This window comes from Chiroxiphia lanceolata, chromosome 9 (assembly GCF_009829145.1).
Source record: "Chiroxiphia lanceolata isolate bChiLan1 chromosome 9, bChiLan1.pri, whole genome shotgun sequence".
Taxonomy (NCBI): domain Eukaryota; kingdom Metazoa; phylum Chordata; class Aves; order Passeriformes; family Pipridae; genus Chiroxiphia; species Chiroxiphia lanceolata.
In genome coordinates, this window is record NC_045645.1 from 24,801,022 (window position 1) to 24,822,080 (window position 21,059).

General features: G+C 46.5%; 1 protein-coding gene across 7 annotated transcripts in view; it reads right to left on the minus strand.

The window, feature by feature from the left end:
- The window catches only part of PACS2 (phosphofurin acidic cluster sorting protein 2), a 73,377-nt gene that overhangs the window by 34,101 nt on the left and 18,217 nt on the right, over positions 1-21,059 (minus strand). For 4 of the 7 annotated variants that reach the window (XM_032695821.1, XM_032695819.1, XM_032695820.1 and 1 more), the window contains exons 2-7: positions 11,524-11,611; positions 8,219-8,308; positions 5,691-5,816; positions 3,510-3,672; positions 2,360-2,433; positions 1,518-1,598 (exon numbers count right to left, since the gene is read on the minus strand). In XM_032695821.1, coding sequence (XP_032551712.1) covers positions 1,518-1,598; positions 2,360-2,433; positions 3,510-3,672; positions 5,691-5,816; positions 8,219-8,308; positions 11,524-11,611 — 622 coding nt within the window. The remainder of the gene's footprint in view (positions 1-1,517; positions 1,599-2,359; positions 2,434-3,509; positions 3,673-5,690; positions 5,817-8,218; positions 8,309-11,523; positions 11,612-21,059) is intronic. The other 3 variants (XM_032695824.1, XM_032695823.1, XM_032695822.1) reach the window with 1 other exon arrangement.

The following is a 21,059-nucleotide window of genomic DNA, read 5'->3' on the forward strand; positions in this document are numbered from 1 at the left end:
TTTGAAGTGGCATCCCTATGTCAGAAGGAAAGGGGTAGAAAGTGGCTGGTACCAGGACACACTCAGGTGAAGAAAGTTGTTCACTTGCTGGCTCTCCTGTATCTCACATGAGCTCTTCCTGCAAGTCCAACTGCTCGCTCCCACTCTGGCCTCAGACAGTTCATACAAACCCATGTCTTCAAAACTAGCCCTTTACCTCTGAACTCACATCCTGTGAGCTGCAGCCACCTCCTACACAGCTGAAGTTTAAGGGGAATAAATGCCCCAGACTCTTCAAAGACTGCCCTATTTCTGTCTCCAATGCACCTGTGAGGCCAAGATGCTCTCATGATAGTGAGGGTTTTCCTCTGGCTCAGGACATCAAGCAAAATCATCCATCACACAGATCACCACGGACCAGCTGGGCAGTCTGTGGAGGGAGGACACAAAATGCAGTAGCTAAGGTGACATGGCAAGAGCTATTTGTTGGCCTGAATGGTTTGACAGCAAGGAGATTTGGTTCGGAGCTGCACTGATGTTAACTTAAGCAGCAGTACCAAACCCAGGTTTGCACCAGTTGCACACACTGGAGATTCAGTACCAGTTCACAGATCAGGGCCAGAAAGACTTTCCTATTATGAGTTGGTTCCTTAATAACCAAGTGGTGGATTTTGTCCTGGCTGGTCACTGACACTTCAAAACAATACTAAAGACACCAAGGATATGAACTAGCACAATCCTGGTCTAACAGAAAGGATCTTTATAGTGTTAGATTCAGGTCAAAACAGGGTTTATTTCAAACTTTATAAAAACATGCATTTCAGAAATAGCCTTACAGGTGGTAGAATGATCTCCGAACTTACTCCTAAGACCAAAACCAAAACTAATCCATACCAGTGATTCTGAGTTATTGTCATCACTGACATGCACAAACACTTGTGCAAGCAGAAAGCTGCATTATGGACTGGTCAAGCACAAGTCCCTGCTCCATACAAGTGCAGCATTGCAGGCATACTTATGCTTGTGTGAGCGGGTGGATAGCTGCATGCATCCTTCCAAAGCTTCTATATATATAATATCCAACTATTTGTTTCACCTCAGCACCACATGCAACACCTCATGTTCATCTGTCAAACTCCAAGCCTTGACTAAGCTGCTTCATTTTGAAACCCTCCTGCTGGCCTCTCCCATGCAGAGCCCAAATAGAAGAGCTTTCCTTCAGTTACAGCTACTTTCAGGACTTACATGAGCATGGATCCTGCACTGGTTTCTTCAATGGGAGTGGAAGCTCATACACTTGCATGATTTCTAGAGCTCCTTAACTTTGCAGCCAAAGGACACTGAAGACAGCACATGCACACAACCTTGGATGGTCCCACTCCCTAAACTGGCTGCTTTTCCTAGTTCTTTGCATGCTGTGACAGTGCCCCCAAGCTCTCTGCGGGGCAGCATGTCTAGTACTGCTGCTCCCACAAGCCACATGCACTGCACATCCTGGCCAAACCCCGTCAGTGTTAGTATAACTAATTTCCACCGACCCTGGTTATGGACGTCGTTCTTACTATCGATCTCCGCTGCTTCTTGGGCTTCCCCAGCTCGTACTCATCATCATCCAAATCCTGAACAGAAAGAGGATTCCTGTGTTACCTTATGATTCTGTGACACGTGAGCATTTAAGCACTAAAAATGTTTCTTCTATGAAGACGAACCTGCTGCCCTGTCTTCCAGGCATTCAGCATTTGCCTTAATTGCAATTATGATGGCAGAGGGAAAAGGCAGTTATTCCAGGTCTGCAGACACAGGAATAACAGCTTCGAGAAGCAAAACAGCCCTAGTTTTACATTCAAGGAACAAGGACAGTCATAACCCCACATTTTGGTGGGTTCCTCTCTCGGTACCCTCCAAGAGGTGGAAGGCAGGTGATGCCAGAGTCTGAAGGCAAATAAGGCCCAAACTCAAAAGCATCTCGCATCTAACCAGTGAGTTCTTTGCAAGGACCTATTTTGCAAAAGGTATTAAAGACTAAAGACTGCCTCAGACCCCACTGGCCCTTTAACTACAGCTGGGGATCCAGTCGGGCTCTTTGAATCCAATCACTACTATAGAAGCAATAGAGTCATGCCTTGACCATTAAGCAGAGAAACACAAGGATATTAATGTTTTTTAAGGGAGATCAAGTCCAAACATGTGAACAGATAAATCACAGCACGGTAGAAGAAATGGGTGGTTAGGCAGGCTTTCTCCACCGCAGCTAAACACTTGGTAACAGTCTCACACTGGCATGGCTTAGCTAAAGAAACAGACTTTTAGTTTCAAGCATGAGCTGAGAGTGTACCTGCTCTACTGAGCTCAAAGAGAGAAACCATGCCCTAAACAGTACCTGGCCCTGTACGGCATCATCACTGGCCTCCTGCTCAGAAGAGAAGCTCTCGTACTCTTCCTCGGAATAGTTGTCTGAAAGGGAAGGAAAGAGGGGAGAGATCCTGTGAAACTCCTTTAAGGTGAGGACATAGTCTCATCTCAGGAGCAGAAAAGGCCGAGTCACAAATCAAGAAAGGAGGCACACAAGGAGAAGATAAACTAGCAGGCATCTATCTGTGCTAGAACCAGTGAGATGGGAACTGTCTGGAGGTAAGGAACAAGGAGAAACAATTCCAGCAAGAAGGAATGACCAGCACACAGATAAGGCTCCTTGACACATCACCTCAATTTACCCTGGAAAGGATCACCTGGTAGACAGTAGCAAGTAAAGACGTTTCTCCACAGGTGAAATTACTTTTTCCCCCTGACATGGGTATAACCAGCTTAAAGGAACAAGTAAAACATGACAGGAGAGTCTAAATCCTTTACTGAAATGACACTTCAGGTGAGCTGCCTTGACTCAGGCAACAACACACAAGCACCTGTGTGAACTACCTTCAACAGTTCACTCTTGCAGCAGTGAGCAGAAGTTGGTGCCATGTAAAAAGATGATCATAAGTAGAAACCCAGTGTCTTCCCTATATAGTGCACAACACCATGGATTTACACTCATTAAACCAGGCCATCTATGCTCATTAAACCAGGCCATCATCCATAGCAAAACATGTTGCAGGTTTGCAGGTCTCATCTAAAGTTAATGAGATTTATTGTAGAATACTCAAAAGAAAAAGAAGATGGAAGAGGAGCTTAAATGTGAATCTCCTGAATACAACACTTATCCAGGTGAGAAGCTACGGATTCTCAACACGCCCACCAGTAATGCTGGTAGAGGGTTGTGAGAACACAGCTAACCCTTGCTGGATGGCTCAGGCCTGGTCTGGTATGCAGGAGAAGCTTTGACAACTCGATCCCCCACTCCTGTCACACTCCCTGCTTGCACAGCAACTCATTTGCAAAGTGGGTTTTCTTTGCATTAATCAGTTATAGACACAGCAACTTGTGCAAACCAGCTCTCATTTGTCCCAGGAAGCATCTAAACTCAAGTGGGGTTTAACTGCAGCTAGTTCTGGAAGACACTGGTCTTCAGAGCATGTGGTTGTAACTCTTACCTGTAGACTTGATTTTCTGGCTGGCCTGCATGGTGCTGTCTTCATGGTCGATTGGCTGACTGGACAAGGAGAAGATCCAGATTTCTGCTACCTTCACTGCAGCCTCTTTGATGTTGCTGAAGAGGCTCAGAACCTGGCCACCTTCTGTTGGGTGCTGCATGACCTGGGACAGAAATTAAACTGTACAAATCTGCATTTAAATGTATTTACAATTGCATCATTTGCATACTACAAGAGTTATTTATGTTAACACAGTCACTCCACATTTCCAAGAACAGAAGCAAGTCAAGAACTGCAGGAGCCACTTACAGGCAATACACAGTGTTAGTTGAGATTATATCTGACTACTAATGAAAGTGATGGAAGCAAAGAAAAAACATTCTGAGCTTAACAGGTGATTAGCTCATCCCTGAAGCACAGTACTTGACTACCTCATTACTATGTATAGGCTTCCACGGCACAGTACTGATTTGAATTATCAAGTCACCCACCTCATGAACACCCAATTAAGGAACATAATTTTGTCTTAAAGCCCTGCAGAAGAGCCAGCAAAGGCAAAAATTCTTGGTGAGATACAGACATAAAGTGCTTCCTAAAGCAAAAATCCCTGCTCCAAAGAGCCGGTCCATGAATCTCAGAGGAACTGGCTACCCCAGTATAATGAAGCAGTAGGTCACAAAAAACAAGACGGTGGAGGCAGAGAGACATTTCAGTGTGGGTTCCTCCTTCCTTTGCCACTCCCAGGACTCTCCCCAGAATGTAAGTCTTCTGTTCTGCTCTTGCCCCACCAGAGTCAGCAAGCATATCCCCTCTCTCGCACCTCAGCTTTCCAACATACACCAGGCTGCTTTGTCAGCTCCTCATGTGGCTCTAAATAGACCTGAGCTGATGAGGAACACATGCCCTTGCCCTGAAACTCTGCTCAGACCCTCAACTCCAATTCGCTGCTTTGTTTCAATAGATACAAGAACTTCTTTTTTTTCTTTTTTTTTTTTAAGGAATGAGTCAGTGCAGTTCAGGGGTCATTATCCCATAAACTAAGAAGGGAAGGGGGGGAGCTTGTAAAATTTGTTTTCCTTAAGACTTCAATTTCATAAATATTCCAGATGAGCTGGAGAGCAACTATTTCCTAACATGGTGCACCTCTGAACATTTCTGACCTTCTGATCTCAGTCAGCTGACATTACAAACAGACATAAGAGAAACCACATGCAGCAGCAGCAGCAAATGTCCAACACTTAGAAGCTCCCTGATGGTTCTAATTAATGGGCCCACGTTTTCTGCCTTACAGCAGTATTTAATCAAACAGTACAGGAAAAATGTTAGCTGCAACACCACAAACTTGGCCAATTCAAATTCATTTACTGCAAGACTGAGGGAAGCTGAACTCACAGAAGAGAAGTAGTCTTTATAATGAATTATTTAATATAGTAATAACTCACCACAACATAACACCAGCTTATTTTGGATAAAAATGATTTGTTGACAAAATGCAGTCTGATGAAAAATGGGATTAAGCTGGACTTGCTACTGCTAAGCCCACCCCTAAATACTCAGAAACAGAAACAGCAGACATTAAGCAGGGCATGAAATAATGAAGCATGGAGCTACACCATTCAGAAAGCCTTAGTGAATAATTTATCCCTACTTGATTCCAGAATTAACTTTATCATTTACTTCTCATGAATAGAACTCCACCTACATTACCAACAGCCATGAAATAAGAATGGCAAAAGGTGTTTTAAGCAAAATGGGAGGAATTACTTAATACTGAGCTGTCATACTGTTGCACTGAGAAGCACAGCAAACTTTGCTTTAACTCTACCATTTCTCAGGGTTCAAAGGCTTGCCCAAGTGACCCTATCTGTCTTGTTCTGCACTTTTGATCTGGACCCCTAACTCTAAAAAGAGCCACAAAACAATAACAAAACCCTCACAAGGTCATAAGCTAGCCTTGTGAAAGCTTTAGCTCTCAAGATATGATGCAGAAAACACTCAGTATTATTACTCAGTAGTAAAACCCGTTTAAAATATTGCTCTGTGAATACTGATTACAGCTATTAAGACAGCTATATGAAATCCTGCCAGGTACTTCTCAATGAGGAAAACGACAAAAATGAGTTTGAAGAGAAGGGAAAACGTCCACCTGTGTAAACAGAGACCACGTCAAGTGCAGCTCACCTCAGCCATGTTGATAGACCCCACAGCCAGAGTCTTGTAGCCTAGAATGGTTCGGTTCTTGTACCTCTTCCGCCGCTGCAGCATGATCTGAAGCTTGTTGCCTTCTCTTTTCAAGAAATGAGGGTACTGCAGTGGGAAACACAACGGAAAAGTTCATTACTTTTCTTGACAGTATCTCCCGAGCTACCTGCTCCACAAGTAACTTCCACTCCCAGTGATTAGTTCCAGGGCTTTTAGAAGCACCTATGTCAAACTCACACTCAGTGGACAGTCCTTCATTATCCCCCAGAACACTTCAGCTCTGCCCAAACAGCTCAGCCAAAGCACATCAAAAACACAGTCCAGGGGCACAGAGGAACTGTTCAGTTTGGGAAGGGCTGAACCCAAGCCTGGTTCCAGGGAGACGAGTAGCCTTCAGGAGACACTTTCCCCAACAGCTGGCTCCAGCTGGGCTCCAGTTCTGAAGGCTGCCCAGAACTGGAGCCCCAGAGGTGCCTCCTGGAGCACATGCTGCCCTGCAAATAGTGGACAAACAGGACATTCCCAAGCAAAGGCCGCTTCCACCGCAGGCAAGACCTACTTTTCTTTTTCCTTGGAACATTTTGAAAATAACTTCCTGCCCATCAAAACACTTGACAAATACAAATACCAAATGCCACCAGAAACCCCTGAGATAATAATTTGCAGTCCAGAGCAAGCCTGACTGCTCCGCAGGGAGCTGGGAGCAGTGGCCACACAAACTAGAAGAATACTAATTAGCTGAATGCTCTGTAAGGGCAGGATCTACTGCTCATTGCCCAAGGAAGCAACCCTGCAGAGGAGAGGAACAGTACTTCCCATAATTAAAAGACAACCTCAAAACACACAGTGCCTGTGACTTTACAGATGTGCAACATCCCTAAACAAGGATGGAAGAAAGTTATTAGAGGGAAGTGGCAAGAGGGGCTCAAAAAGTCAGAGGCAAGGCATAAGGTTTGAAGAGCTGACAGTGCCATATGAAGATAGTGGCTGCAGCAAGACACCAAAACCTTCTTTGTCTGTGACACCCACATGCTTTTACTTTGTGGCTCATCCCATCACCACTCTCAAATACATCCCAGGCACTAAATTCAGACTGTATCTGAATTAAGCTGCAGTTGTTCGCTAGGAGTAGCTTCCAGCCGTTGTTCAATTAAGTAACAATAAAAGTTGTCATAAAAATCCTGCTATCCTACAATGCTTCCCAAGCCTTACTGCATCCAAGACAACCAATCCTTCATGCAGTCAGTCAGAGATCAGCAGCACATCTCTGCTTTAAGCTCACTCACCTCTTCTAAGCCTCAGTGTCACGGACATTACTCTCTCCTATTCTGGCTCAGTTCCCAGCCCCGTCAGGGGAAACAGAGTTAAAGGCAATGCTCTGCATCCTGCTGCAGCATTGCTCTGAGACCCAGAAAAAACTCCAACCATATTCCCAATTAATTCCAAAAAGATCTGCAGACTTGTTCCTTGCTGACACAGGACTGGCAAAGGAAGACCTGGCTCATCTTACAGCTCTGCTCCCAACCATGGGAAATCTGCAGCCGCAGGACCCAGGTGTGTGTATTCCTGGCATGTGGCTCGGTTATTCCTGCTCACAAAAGAGGGAATGCAGTTAACCCAGTCTGAGCTGCATCAGGACAGAACCAGAAGCATGAACCATCTGTGTATCTGCTTGGGCAGCTGCAGGGTTATCATCCGTCTGCAACGAAATCTTACCTGCTTCAGGTCTGCACAGGTCTGAGTAACAACCAGACTCACATCATCACTTCAACCTCTCTCCTTACCAGACCAAACTCCTGAAGTCAAGATCTAACCAACAGTCCCAGAATACAGACAATTGAGATTCCACATATTAATGCTTCTGAGCGTCTGTCTGGCTCTGCTGTGTTCAGGATCTTCTCTCACTTGCAGCAAGCCAGCCTCTACTTACCCAACTTTCCTGCTCAGGAGGTAGCACCAGGGCAGCAGCACACTCTGAGGAAAAGAGGAACTAATGAAATGCAGTGGCTCCAATTCACAGCTATTTCTGTGACTCTAGAGCCAGCAGTAACTATAAGTACACTGCTCCTGCCTCCTTTGGCAACTCCAAATCAGAAGTTCCCCTGATTCATTCCTACTACTGCCTTCTGTCAGACTGGCACTCCATGTCACCTCCATGGCTGCCATCCTCCAGTGCCTACTCATAAAGCAAGCAAAAAAGGCAAAAAAAGAGCCATCTTGTTTTGCTCCAGTTCCTGCCACAGCTCCTGTTACAGACATTCCTGTCCATAACTTGAAGAGGACAGTCTTCATGTTCCTCTTCCTTCATGGTTATCCTGGGCTCCAAAACCAGATGCACAACAAGGAAGGTCCCCTAATACTGTGAACTAGCACCCAGCTTCAGGTCCTCAATGCTGAGAGGCAATTCAAACAAGTTTGTGTTGTTGCACGTGAGAACATTCTGAGGATCTTCACCTCAGATCCACAACACATCCCTGCTCACTGCAAGCACAGATGTCCCACCCTACCTGCAGTGAGAAGGTCAGTGCAAGCTCTGTCTCCACATGTCCACTCGGGGGCAATACAATCTCGTGAGACCGCAGGATGCGCTTGGAGCCCTGTACGGAAACAAAGTCCATCGGGTGAATTCCCCAGAAGCCAGCCCTCATATCCCACTCCAGTCCTATTTACTGCAAACCAGGAAACGTTGTCAGGGACTACCACAGAGAAGTGAACGGATGGGTCTGCCCTTGCACTTCTGTGAAATATTAATGAGATGAAAGGGAGATATTTGACTAATAAAGATTTGGGCATATTTACTGTCCCTAACTGCAACAATGCAGCTTTTGTTCTGTCAAACCCAAGCACTGAAAAGCTGTGAGTCAACTCCCACCCCTCCAGTTGAAGTCTCATATTTTCACTTCAGCCAATAGGTACAAGGCTCATCTCCTGGGTCTGGATGCTGCAGCATTATGCTTAAATCCCCAGCGTTAGCCACAACAGACTGAGCTTTTCTGTTTGTGCACACACCCCTCCCTGGGGAAAGTGGAGACTTTAACTTGTTTAAACAACTGCGAGTAGCTGGGGACATAAAAGAAAAAAAAAATCCACTAAGCATCTCAGTGGAGTCTGGAGACCTAATGTATCACAGGGCAACTCCAAATCAGCCCTGTATGTGGGCTGCCATATATTAACAGAGTTACCGGGCTATTTACTGTGTAAGCATTTCATCTCAGGGAATGTTTGAGGGAAAACTAGCAGGAAAACATGACAGACTGCTGCCTAGCAAACCCTTTTGCATTGTTCAAACACAGTGGCAAGTTTCAGAGGTCTCTGGCTCAATGTTCTGCTGAGGCTGCAGATCTGGCTTTGTCCAGACAGGCTGATCTCCCAGAAGCACAGAACTGTAGCTCTCAAAAAAGCAGCATCTGGGAAATCGGAGACAGACTGGGGGGTCAAACACCTCCAAGCTACATCCAAAGGGAAATGTGGTCTGCTCATATCAGCCTCAAATAGCATCATGAGATGAGACAGCAGCGGAGATTCGTTTACATCCCTTCTTCCCCAAACGCATCGCTCAGGCAGCCAGAGCAAATGCTGTGATCTGCAGTGGTGCCTCAGCTCCTGCACAGCACCAGCTCCTCTGTGGAAAAGCTGAGGTGCCTGAGCTCCAGCAGATCAGAAGACAGACAGCAGAGCAGAGCGAGGGACCGAAGGGCTGTCCCCAGGCCAAGCAGCACATGTGAAAGCAAAGCAGAGCGAGCCTGGCCGCTGGCAACAGTGGCAGCTGCTCCATCTGTGCAAAGCTCCTAATAGCAGCAATCTTGCTTTACTGGTTATGCAACCTGAAATCTAATGAAAGACCAAATATAGTTGCTTTTAAAAGACTGCAGCAGATAAACAGAGCAACAGCTTGGGAAATACAGTTGACAACTCTTTGAACATCACTCTTCAGGAGGCTGCAAGGAGACCCGGGAAATGCAGGTAAGATGCTCTCATTAGGTCTGAATTCAGTCATCCTCTCTGGAAGGACTCTGGTGTCTGACACCTCTCGTGCAATTCCCCACACAAAGGCAGTGAGTCATTTGACAGAGATCATACAGTTGATGATCCAGTATCACCAGGTTCAAACAACAGCCATGTCAGAAACCTGAGTACTGGCAAATGAAGCATCCCTGAAAGAGCTTGTCAGCATCATAACCTGCAAGTTATAAAGGGACTTTTAACAGCAGGGCTTCAAACCTACCTATGTCTGACAGCTGCACTGCTACTGACATCACATCCCAAAGAAATACGGGTGCGGTCCCCCACAAGGGACATCCAAGGTGAGGCACTCTCTGGACAATGGTCATTCCAGCCACTGTCACCTCTAGGTCAAATGGAAAGGGCAAAATAAGGATATCCTGGTGATGTGAGCTGCAGCCTAGGTCTTGGCAGATGCACATCCTGAACAGGGCAAGTCCTTCTGCTTTCCAGTTCCTCAGGGATCTGCCCTGGTGTGGAGAGGACTGCTCAGGTTCCAGCATCTGAATTACTGCAGCCAGGCAGGTCACAATACATACCCCAAAAGCCCCATGTGTTAAAATTCCCCCTGGACTTGCAGGTCTGGGGCAAGCTTTCACTCACAGAAAGTGCAAGCAGTCAGCATTAACCTGGACAGGAAAAGAAGGTTTTGCTCTAGTAAAAGATACTGAATTCTCCAACCCACATCTGACACGCTCTGGGTGTAGATCATTCACTGACAAGACTCAGGTCCTTAGACTGATGCATTCACCATCTAGGAGCACAAACATATGGAAAGCTTTCAGCCTTGACAAGCAGTATCTGTCAGCCTGGAAACCCACAGCGGTGCTTCTTCCAAGGTTCCTGCAAATCTAGGTGTGTGAACCAATTCCCTGCCTTTCTGCTCACTGCATGGGTGCATGAACCTCCTCCAACACAGAGGGGCACACTTCTACCCCAGCTGGATAACTCATGGAGATGAGAGATACCAATTAAATCCTCAGCTGCATGCCTTTGTCCCACGGATTTCACCTTCCAAGCTAGATTTTGTGTGCTTTGACACAACCAGATCTCTGCAGGGGTTTGCCTAGGTTTTTATTTGAAAAGCAGCAGCTTTTCCAGCATGGTTAATGGTATTTTTCTACTTATAGGACTGCTAGGCTTTTACTCGTTAAGCACTTTAGCATTTGCAGTGGTGGGAGCACGTGAGCCGAGCTGATGCTGTGACGCACGGTGGAACTGAGTCCCCTTCCTTCCCAGCCTGCCTCCAGGCAGTGTGACCTACATGAAGGCACCTAATTAAATGGCACAAACGTATGCTGTAAAGTGGGTTATTTACCTAGGATGACAGCTGTATTTCAGGGAAACAAATTAACATGTACAGGCAGCCTACAAATCCACTGACAAGGACCTGGCTACGGACTCAACAGCAGAGCTGCCCACCAGCAAAGCAAGGCCCACACTCCAGACCCCCCAAACCAGGACTAAGTTACCACGATGTTCATCCCCAAAGTGAGTACGTTAAATAGAGAACCAGGTTTGGATTTAATGCCAGCTCGGGAAGAAGAGGCGAAGCATATGAACTGTAAAGAGCATTTTTACATGGAAATAATCTCATGCTGAGCCATCAGTGAACAATATTCTTTGCTTACAACAGCGAAACGTGGTAGGGGGAAGGGTCAGAAGAGACTGCACTCATCCAGAATGCCCTGATAGACTTGGGAAGAAGTTTGTGGCCGCAGTGGACCTTACGTGGAGGGGAAGCTCAGTTTGGGCATCTGCCAGTATTTTTAATTAAACAACACAATTCTTAGAACTGAGCAGCAATTACCTGCATTTTGACAGCAATGACCCCAGAAATAAGCTCCTTATCCAATTCCTTTAAGACTACCAGTTTCTTTAATGTCAAGCTGCACAACCTGCAAACAGGAACAGAAAAGAAAGTTACAATCATGCCTGAAAAAGGAAAAGCTCTGAACAGCTTTTACATACAGCATTATCCCATTTTGAGGGTGAACAGGTTCTGGACACAAGCCACGCACTTATACAGACAAAGACAGAAGAAATACATGAGGCTTCTCAGACTGAATTTCTCCAACTTTTCATAAATACATCTCTGATACAGACCCATGGCCATATGAGAGTACCACATAGCACTGACTTCCACAGATCACAGCCTGGGAACTCTTGCCCCCAGTCAGACCAAAAGCTTCAGGGTCAGAGGAATTAAATTCCAGCAATATAAAAGCACTGGGTCAGTCTAATTTTCGACTCATCTACAAAGCTCTTCTAGATTGTTGGCTTTTTCAGTTTCAGACTCCTGGTTCCCAAAGATCTTGCTCCCACCTCCTGTCAACCCAGGAATTCTCCTTCTCATCCCCAAACAGAAGTGCAAGCGGCTCAGGCGTCTCTAATGGGAAAGGGGGAAAAAAAGGAGAAAGAAAGAAGAAGAGGACTCAAGTGGTGCCCTCTGGCCCTGGTGTTCACATGGCATGCATATGCAAGTAAATCACATTCTTTACCCAGGCAATGCTACATTGTTCTCATTAAAGCTGTTTGCACTTCCAGTGCAGGGAGCTTGAGAGCAGATGAAGTTTGGGATTTGGTGCAGCCGAGTTAAGGCTCTGAGGTAAAGGGATCACTGTATTGGCACTGCCACAATTTCACACAAGTTACCACCAGCTGGGAGAACTCAGAAGGCATACCCATAAATAAACTTCAGGGAAAGATAAACCTGAAGCAAAGGCAGCTCAGTTTGAGGAGAGCAGAGGCCAGAGAAAGTTGCTGGGTGGGCTTTAGTGACTAGACATCATCTGTCACACTGGCCAGGAGCCAGCATGTCTGGTCTTTGTGTGTCCAGTTCCTACTCCATGGCATGGGCATCTTTGGCCTTTGACATGTAAATATTAGCAGGCTTCAGCATGGTTCCTCCGAAATCCACTCCAGAGCTCTTTCTCCCACATCAAGTGTAACATGAGGGGTGTTCATTAAAGGCTGAAGTCCAGCAGTAGATGGGAAAGGAAGAGGACCTTATGCTGGATTTAGGTGCATGACCAAGAAGCACAAGTGCTATTGACTGAAGCCTGCACTTGAACTACAGGACTCCACACTGGTGCCAGGATACCAACAAGTCAGTACTGCCAAGGGCGACTTGAACCTCCACCACCTTCTCACCCCAGTGGGAAGCTGAAACATTGCTTTGCTGCAATGCCTCAAGGTTGACATGATCAGCCTGGGTGCAAAACTCCAGGGGAGATGTAGCTAAAGTCTCTTCCCGACAGGAGCTGTGGCAGATGTTGAAGCAAGTGCCGCTTGTCTCATCCAGAAACACTCTCGGCTTCGCCTCAACTCTGGAACACTGCTAGCAACAGGGCAGAGCCAGTCTGAGCTCTCACGGGCTGCAGTCAAACACCTCTCCAAGCACATCCTTGCCAGTCTCTTCTCCACCCAAGCCCATGCCATCTGCTATCCCTGCTCATTTGTAAAGTACTGGTTCTTGCTATCAGCCCCCTAAAACCAGGAGAAAGAGATCTACAAGCTCTCTTTGCAGAATTTTGCATCAGAAGACAGCAAAGCCAGATGCTACAGAAATTATAAGGGAGGTGGGAAAATTGGGCCTGCCTGGGCCTCTGTCCCCCTCTGTCACACCCCCAGCAGCTGTGTGCAGTGTCACTGAGACAAATATGCTGGAGACAGCATTGGGTGCTGGAGGAGGGCCAGCAGAAGAGGGCAGGACAACTGCAGCTGGGCTGGGCTGGCGGAGGGGAACCAAGCACCCTTTCCCCACGGCCGGAGCCTCCCCTGAGCGAAGTAGGAGAGACCAGCATGTTCAACTGCGAACCCAAGTGTCCACGGGCACTGGAAATCTGGGAAAGATGAAACTGCATCCTTCAACCTGGAGTGCAGAAGAGGGTGCTCTTCATCCTGAACAGAACAGCAAGCACAGGTACACGTGGCTGCTGCCATGGACCAGCCAGGCCAGGATCTGGAGGAAGGAGGCTGTGAAGCCGTTTGTTTTCTTTGTAATGCTGTAGCTGGAGGACAATTGCGCTCAGCTTGCCAAAACCCACAGAGCTTGGGCCAGTCAGGTGCTGAGAGCAGAGGTAGGACAACACACTGGCATTGTCTCAGCTGACAGACAAGGAACAAAGGCCTTTTCTCTCCAGCTCCGAGCTGAGAATGGAAAAGGTACGGGAAGAAACAATGATGTTCTCAGCACACACAGCAGAGCACAAGGAGGGCGTTCTGTTCTCCGCTGGGCATTCCTTCAATTCATCATTTATGAGCTTTGATCAAGCCCTGTGGAGCACTTGCTGCTAGGGAAAAAAAAAACTGATCAGAAAAACAAAAGCAGTTAAAAAAGACATGGGACACATCTGCTTTCTTTATCCCCCATGGCTGGGTTGCTGGTACTAAAAGGCACTTCACACAAAAAAACAATGAAATGTTTATCCTCTCCATCAGCGGGGGGGGTATGGATAAAAATCAGAGTTTAAATCCCATCAAATCACTTTTACCCTCAACATACTCATTGTTTCAGGTCAGCTTACAAATGAAAGCAATCTTCAGAATATGTGGCAGAAAGGGGCCATATCCTACTCAAATCATCAGGAAAAGGCATATACCAAGTGTGTCAACTGCATCCAGAGCCAGTGTGGTGTCCCTGCCATCAGCACAAGGATCCCAAACTACTCACACACACAGTCACAGCAAGGATTCATATCGTAACCGCCTCTGATAATGGTGGCACCTCCTTACATACACTTATCTTTTGCCTTGGTTTTTGCTGTAAGTCCATCAAGTCTTAGGGATCAGGAAAGGGACCAATCCCACAACCACTTCTATCAACAAGCCTGTTGAGGTTAGATGCTGGTAAGAAAAACATGACAGACACAAGTGGATGTGCAAAGATCCACCTGGTTACATTCAGAATAAGGCTACATTCAGAAGTTTTTAATACATATAGACATGATCTCTGTGAACACAGAAAATAACCTATCATACACACATACAAGGGAACTGAGGAAGCCTCAAGTCTGGATCTGAAAGAGCCTATAGTATTTTGAAAGCCTGGGACTGCAATACAGGAGGTGCAGAGAAACTTTCTTTGCATGTTTGTTTCAGCAGTGACCTACAGTTGCATGGGGGCAGTTAGCTAGCAAAAGCACAAAGTTAGCTGAAGCAGTGTTAAATAAGGGCAGTGGAAATCTGAGAGCCAATATTTCCATCCTTATTTGAAGGTTTATAGTAGATCTCCCTGTTAGGAGCACAGCTGGGTCCCACACAGCAGCAGGCACTGCCTGCTGAGGAACTGTGTCCCCTCTGGTCACTCACGTGCCCCTCATGGCAAGCAGGCACAAGTTACTTGCCTGACCCCATTCTCAGCTTAACAAATCATGCTTAATGCATTCTACAGTAGAACTCCATCTTTTTACATCACTGCTGCAAGAACACAGTTTTCAAGAGGAAACCTGGACCTGACCCAATGGTTTCAACTCGCCTCACTAATGCAAGTGGTGCCGAGCAGCTTCATCATGAGTTCTTTGCTTAAGGAGGCAGCTATCTGCAAAAACATCACATTTGGTAACAGAGATTCAGCAAACGTGTCCAGAACAACAAATAAAGTGTCACATTCTTTACTCACTGGATGTTTTGCTTTTGCATCCCTCTGCGTAGGAAAATCAGGAAAATAAACCCCCTCCAAGAAAGAGTCTGCCTCGTTGAATTAAATGCCTGTTTCTCCACAGGGAGCACAGTAATTGCAGCAAGACCTCGCTCACGCAGAGACAGTCGAATCAACAGGAAGGAAAAAGTAAAAATTAAAGACCTGAATTTTAATTAAACCCCGTAGAAGTAGAGAATAATAACAGGATGCATCCATAGCTATAGGGGACTCCAAGTGCAAGATGGGAGCTGGGGCAGGAAGACTCTAATACACAGAAATCTTTTGTCCAAGTTAAAAGCTGTGAAGATATTGTCCCCAGAGAAAGTGTTTCATGCCAAGAGTGCTCTCCTCCGAGGCCTGAAAACCTCAATCAGCCGATGGCTATAAGGAAGAATTGGTTTCCGTTTGGCCACAGGACAGTTTCACCTCATCCATGTGATTTTCAGCATTTCAGGACTAGCCTCATGCTTTCAACATCAACTTTGAGTGTTTTGCTCTGAGCTGACACTTTACACCCAAGTCAGTTCCCCCCAAAAAAAAAAATCGCGAGCCACTCGAAGGAGAAGTGGAGGGAGACACCCGCCTACACATGCACTGGCCCAGACAAACAGAGCCATTCTGCACATAACTGTGGGGGTGCCTGTGCAGGAGAGGCTGGAGTGAAGAGCCCTGCACAGCATTTTTCAAAGACAGCTGCTTCAGCAAGGTATGAATGTATGCAGTGCACGAACAGCCAACTGCACGAGCAGTTTCTTGTGCCTGCTCCACACGTGCCCAGGAAGAGAAGAACAACACATGGATGAACCTGTTGCTGCACTTACATGCTAAAGGCAGGGTTTTGTTCTGTCTTAGGACTTAGCTTTGAGACAAAGCAGGGGAGAAGTGCTGTCCTCTGATGCCAGAGTGGGGCCTCTGGGCAAGGTCAGCAGTGGTAGGAGCTGCAGAAAGATGCTTCTTCACTTTCCAAAGCTTAATGTGCTAATTTCATCAGTGATCTAATCTTGGTCCCATTCTCAGGGAAGCTCCAAGGCAAAATGAAATTAAGAGAGGAGGCAGAGGTCAAGCAACCCAATTTATGTCATGTCAGAAACATAACCTGAGTAACCTGCAAAGAAACCTAATAGTCCTTCATTCACACTTCCCATCAAGATAATCTTTAGTCAGCTGTTCTAGCTACAGATCCATTCAAATAAGGTTTAAGCAGCCAGGAAACAATTGCAGAGCCAGTATTTCCATTGTTCTTTTTCTCAAGGATCTTAAAATCCTCTTCCCAGCATTAATAGAGAATTAAGCTCTAAAGATTCTAGAGACTAAGATCCATAGAAATGCTGTAGCAAGCAGGTCTTGTTCAGACAGGTAAGAGGATGGCAGCTTATTTTATGCAACAGGCTCTACCCTGGACCTCAGAAGGACACACATGTACAGCCAGACACTATCCTTTTATAGGTGAAATACTGTCTTGCTCACTTCAAATATATTACAAATATGCCTGCTCTAAACTGAGTATACAGAAGGGGTGGGTGTGTTAAAGCTTCGCAGATCAGCGTAATTTTAACAAGATCCTAGAACTCTGCATGGGCACATTTTCTACTTGAATTTAATATGACTAAGTAGTAAAGCGCATCCAAGCTTACATACTCCAATCCAGCATATCATCTTGAAAATGCTGAGAGATGTCGACCTTCATTAGGGCAAGACATTGCTGGCTGGCTCCAGGGGACTCATCAAGGGCATAAAGAGATCAGGATTCCTGCAAGCCAAACAATCCAGCTCACAAAACAGAGTTTACATATTCTATTGGCACTTCTCATTTGTTAGTGCTTCAGTAGACTGGGAAGGAAAGGGCACTACTGAGACACAGCCATGCTGGTGAAACCCACAGTGCTTCAAGCTGCATCTCCACAGTTTCACATACTCTTCAGGCAGCCAAGCAAAATTTCTTGTGAGCTGGCAGCTGTGTCACACCATGTTCTGACAAACTGACCGAGATGTGATATATTCCAAGTCACACTACCAGGAAATCAGCATGTCTGTCACCAACTGCTCACCTCCAGGTACATGCTCTGAACTGTGCTACTGAGAAACAGCAGCTTCCTTTCCCTTTAAGAAGTCATCTCAGCAAGAGCAGAAGCAGCTCTCAGCACATCTGTTGGCCTCAGTCAGATCTCAGTTCCTACACACACACAATACATTCAGCTTCTCACTCTTCATTTTTAGGGTCACTTAGAGAAGGAAAAAAACTCAACTAGCCACAAAGCAGGGACTAGGTTTGTTTCTCAGACATGCAATGGAGTGTAAAGGAGTTAGGCAAACTCCCCTATGTATTCACACCGTGCTGCCTGCAAAACCAAGCATAGGCCTAAGTGTAGTTAAATACACCTCTCCTGGCTTGCCTCCTCCAAACCCTGCATCCTGAACAACAGGACTGCATGGTGACCTGATACCAAAGTGAGCACCAACGAAAGCACCCATGGTACTGGTGAACTAAGTTTGATCAATATTGTTAAAGCTTTGAGGCAGTAGGAAGGTGCTTTATTAGCTTTAAAGACTAAAGTCAGCAAATAATGAAAAGCTGATTCATAGTTAAGGCTCCTTTGACAGACATCGGGATTACACTTTCTATATTACAGAAGACACAAACACACCTGATATTTGTTGTACTGATTTAGTAATAGCTGCAGTAGCCAGAGGCATCACGACCAAGGAACGAGATGGAGACAGACCAGGCATAACCACATCCATCTGACCAAAAGCCTGTGGTAGCTATGGCTCTAACAAGCTTGCAGAGATATCCATGGACTGCAGTACAGCCCAGAAATCCTTAAAGCGCCGAAATGCCAGTCTCCCATTTGAACAGCTAATGAACACAGTCAAAACACCTCCTCAGGGAGGGAGAGCCTTTAGGATGTGGGCTGGTCAGCCATTTCTGTAGCTAGGGCTGCAACTCTCAGCTAGCCAGCAACAAGGCAAAGGCACAACCCACTAAACTTCTGTGAGCCAGCCAGGGTGGAGGGTAGCTCCCACCACGTGCCTCACACGTTGGTGCAAAAGCATATACACAAACGAGCAAGTGAATTGTGCCCCAAACCAAAAGGAGACTGAGAGGAAGAATGCAAAAAATAAATCAGGGGGTGGGGGATGAAGAGGAGAGACCTTCACAGCTGGAACAAATCCAACAGCCCTCCACTCTCTGGCTCACCCCTCCCTTGCATGCCTTCCTTATGCAATCTGCCTTCTCGCTGGCCTCCTGCTCCAGACAGCCGTGCCTGTCACACAGCAGCCTGGTCACCCGGATCGACTATTCCAGGCATGCTACAGGAACACTCCCTGCCTGCCAGGAGCCAGTCCCATCTACCCCTGAACCCTGTGGGACTAGCAGGAGCTGCCCGAAGTCACCAGCTGATGAGAAGGACCATCACAGCTAAAGGCTTCCTGATAAGTCCAATTTGCCTCAGGGCACGAAGCAGCACATCCATCCTCGTCTGTACCAGCATCCCCCTCCCAAGCTGACAGTGCTGCAGCCACCTGCAACAACAAAGCCAGCACCCAGTCTTCCAGCACACACCCGAGGAAATCCTGGCAGTGGTAGCCAGCTCTGTTACAGGCACCTGTCAGTGAGACAAAAGGGTTAAAGAAAGTGCCTCAAGGCACATGTTTTCTCCAGCATGTGCCTTGTCCAGATAACCCTCACTCTATTCCCTGTCCTCTCCTACACCACATCTATGCCTCAACCCTGAGCCCAGCATCCCCAAACACAGTGGCAGCAGAATCAGGTTGGGAGCTGTAACATCTCCACAGCAACTGAGGATGTCACGGCCCGCACGTGACCAGTTCTCCGCATCCACGCAACAAATGAGACCAGCTCCTCCAACAGCCTGCTTGTTCCTGCTCACTCCCTCTGGAGCAGAGTGATGGCAAATCCTCCTTCACTACTGCGTCAAGAACTCTGTTCTCCAAACATTCTCTTCCCCAGCAGCTGCCCTGACCCATCCCAGCAAGGAGCCAGAGTGCAGGTAGATTCAGAGGGAGGTCTTGTACCAGTTAGTCTGGGTTAGTATTCAATATTTTCAATAGCAGGAAGCACAGGTCTCCAAGTACTCTTGCACTAGGTGCCATTCTGCATTTTGTTCCCACTGCTGAGCTGCCCACAGAGAGAGCTTGCTGCTGTGCCACCCAGTGCTGTGCTCTCTGCACACTCCTGTTACCTGGTGGTACCCTGGGGACACAGCACATTCCCAGCCACAGCACACATTGTCCCTAAGGCCTGCAAATCTTTAGAGATCAGGGCTCAGCCTGAAATATCCTGATCTTCCCTGCTGTCTGTAAATCAGTCATCAAGAGGAAAAAACTGTGTCAATAGGAGCCTTGACTTCAAGCCCATGTCAGAAGAGCTTGTAATGAAGGGCTCGGGTTATCTGTCACTGTGATCTCTTCATCATAAGAAAACAGGACTAGGAAGCCTTCAGCTAAGAAAGCAGTCAAGGAAAAACAGATGGCTTCTTGGTGTACCCAAAGCTGAGGTTGCTCTCAAGGCATGAACAACTTGCCATCTCTCTGCCTTATTTCTCTCCACTTCGAATAGCTTCCACATCACCCGATGCAGAGGTGAGCTGAAAGCCTGGTACTCCAGAGACCAGACTGGCTCATGCCATGGGTCACATCAAATTACTTCTCACTCAGTCATCTAAGAACAATTCCCAGTTCACGAGCAAGTCAAACACAAACATGGCCCTCCCAGTCAAAGCCAAGATCCTGATGCCACATAATTCTTAAGACTTGGTGCTTCTCTGGAAGACAACCACCTTATACCACTGTGAATAAACGAGACTGTCTGAAACCTGTTGTAGGAGTTTTTAAAAAGGAATTTTAGGGGTGGGTTTTACATCTGTTTTTGAGCTTGCTTTTCCTTGGACCCAAGGCAGCAAAGCCAGGGCAGTCGGCCCATTCCTAACAGACCTTGATTTAAACCAGTTGCATCAAGTGCCAGTGAACATCGCTTTGTTTGTGAAGTTTGCGATGTGGCCCAATGTATACAAGCTGGGAGAACCATACAGGCATAATTTAGACCCCAAATGGCTGTTTGCTTTTTTACTGAGAACTTAAAGTATCCTGTAAGAACACAGGCAGAACATGCAGCAGCAGTAAAAAGCATTTGTGAACTTTGATGGTACATTTGGTATTAGCCAGCATAGCAATCAAATATGCAAAGCATCTCACTGGCAGGCCTGCTTTCAAACTAGGAGAACACTTCACAGATCCCAATACCATTCTCATTGCAGCAAGTCTGTCCAAGCCTGCCATTCTGGCCTTCTTCCAGATAGGCATGTGCAGCCAGCCACCCCAATAGCTCACAGAGACGATGGTCTACACTGTTTTGTTAATTGCCCCATGTTTAATGCGGGCTCCTTCCTTCTCTGACTCCAGAGATTAATGGGATGTCGGTCAAAGAAATATCAGAATTCATTACCCAAGTTAGAAACAATTTTTTTTTGCAAAATTCTCATCATGCCTCAAATACAACAGAACTATTTAACACTCCAAAGTATGACTTCTCTCCAGCATGCAGATGTTCCAAAAATACAGCACTAGCAACCCCAACTACAGGGAAGGAGCAGCAAAGGAAAAACAAACCCCAAACCCCAATGTATTCAACAGCAGTCAAAAGGAAGGTTAGGAGAACCACCAGCTCCATGAAGAGCAAT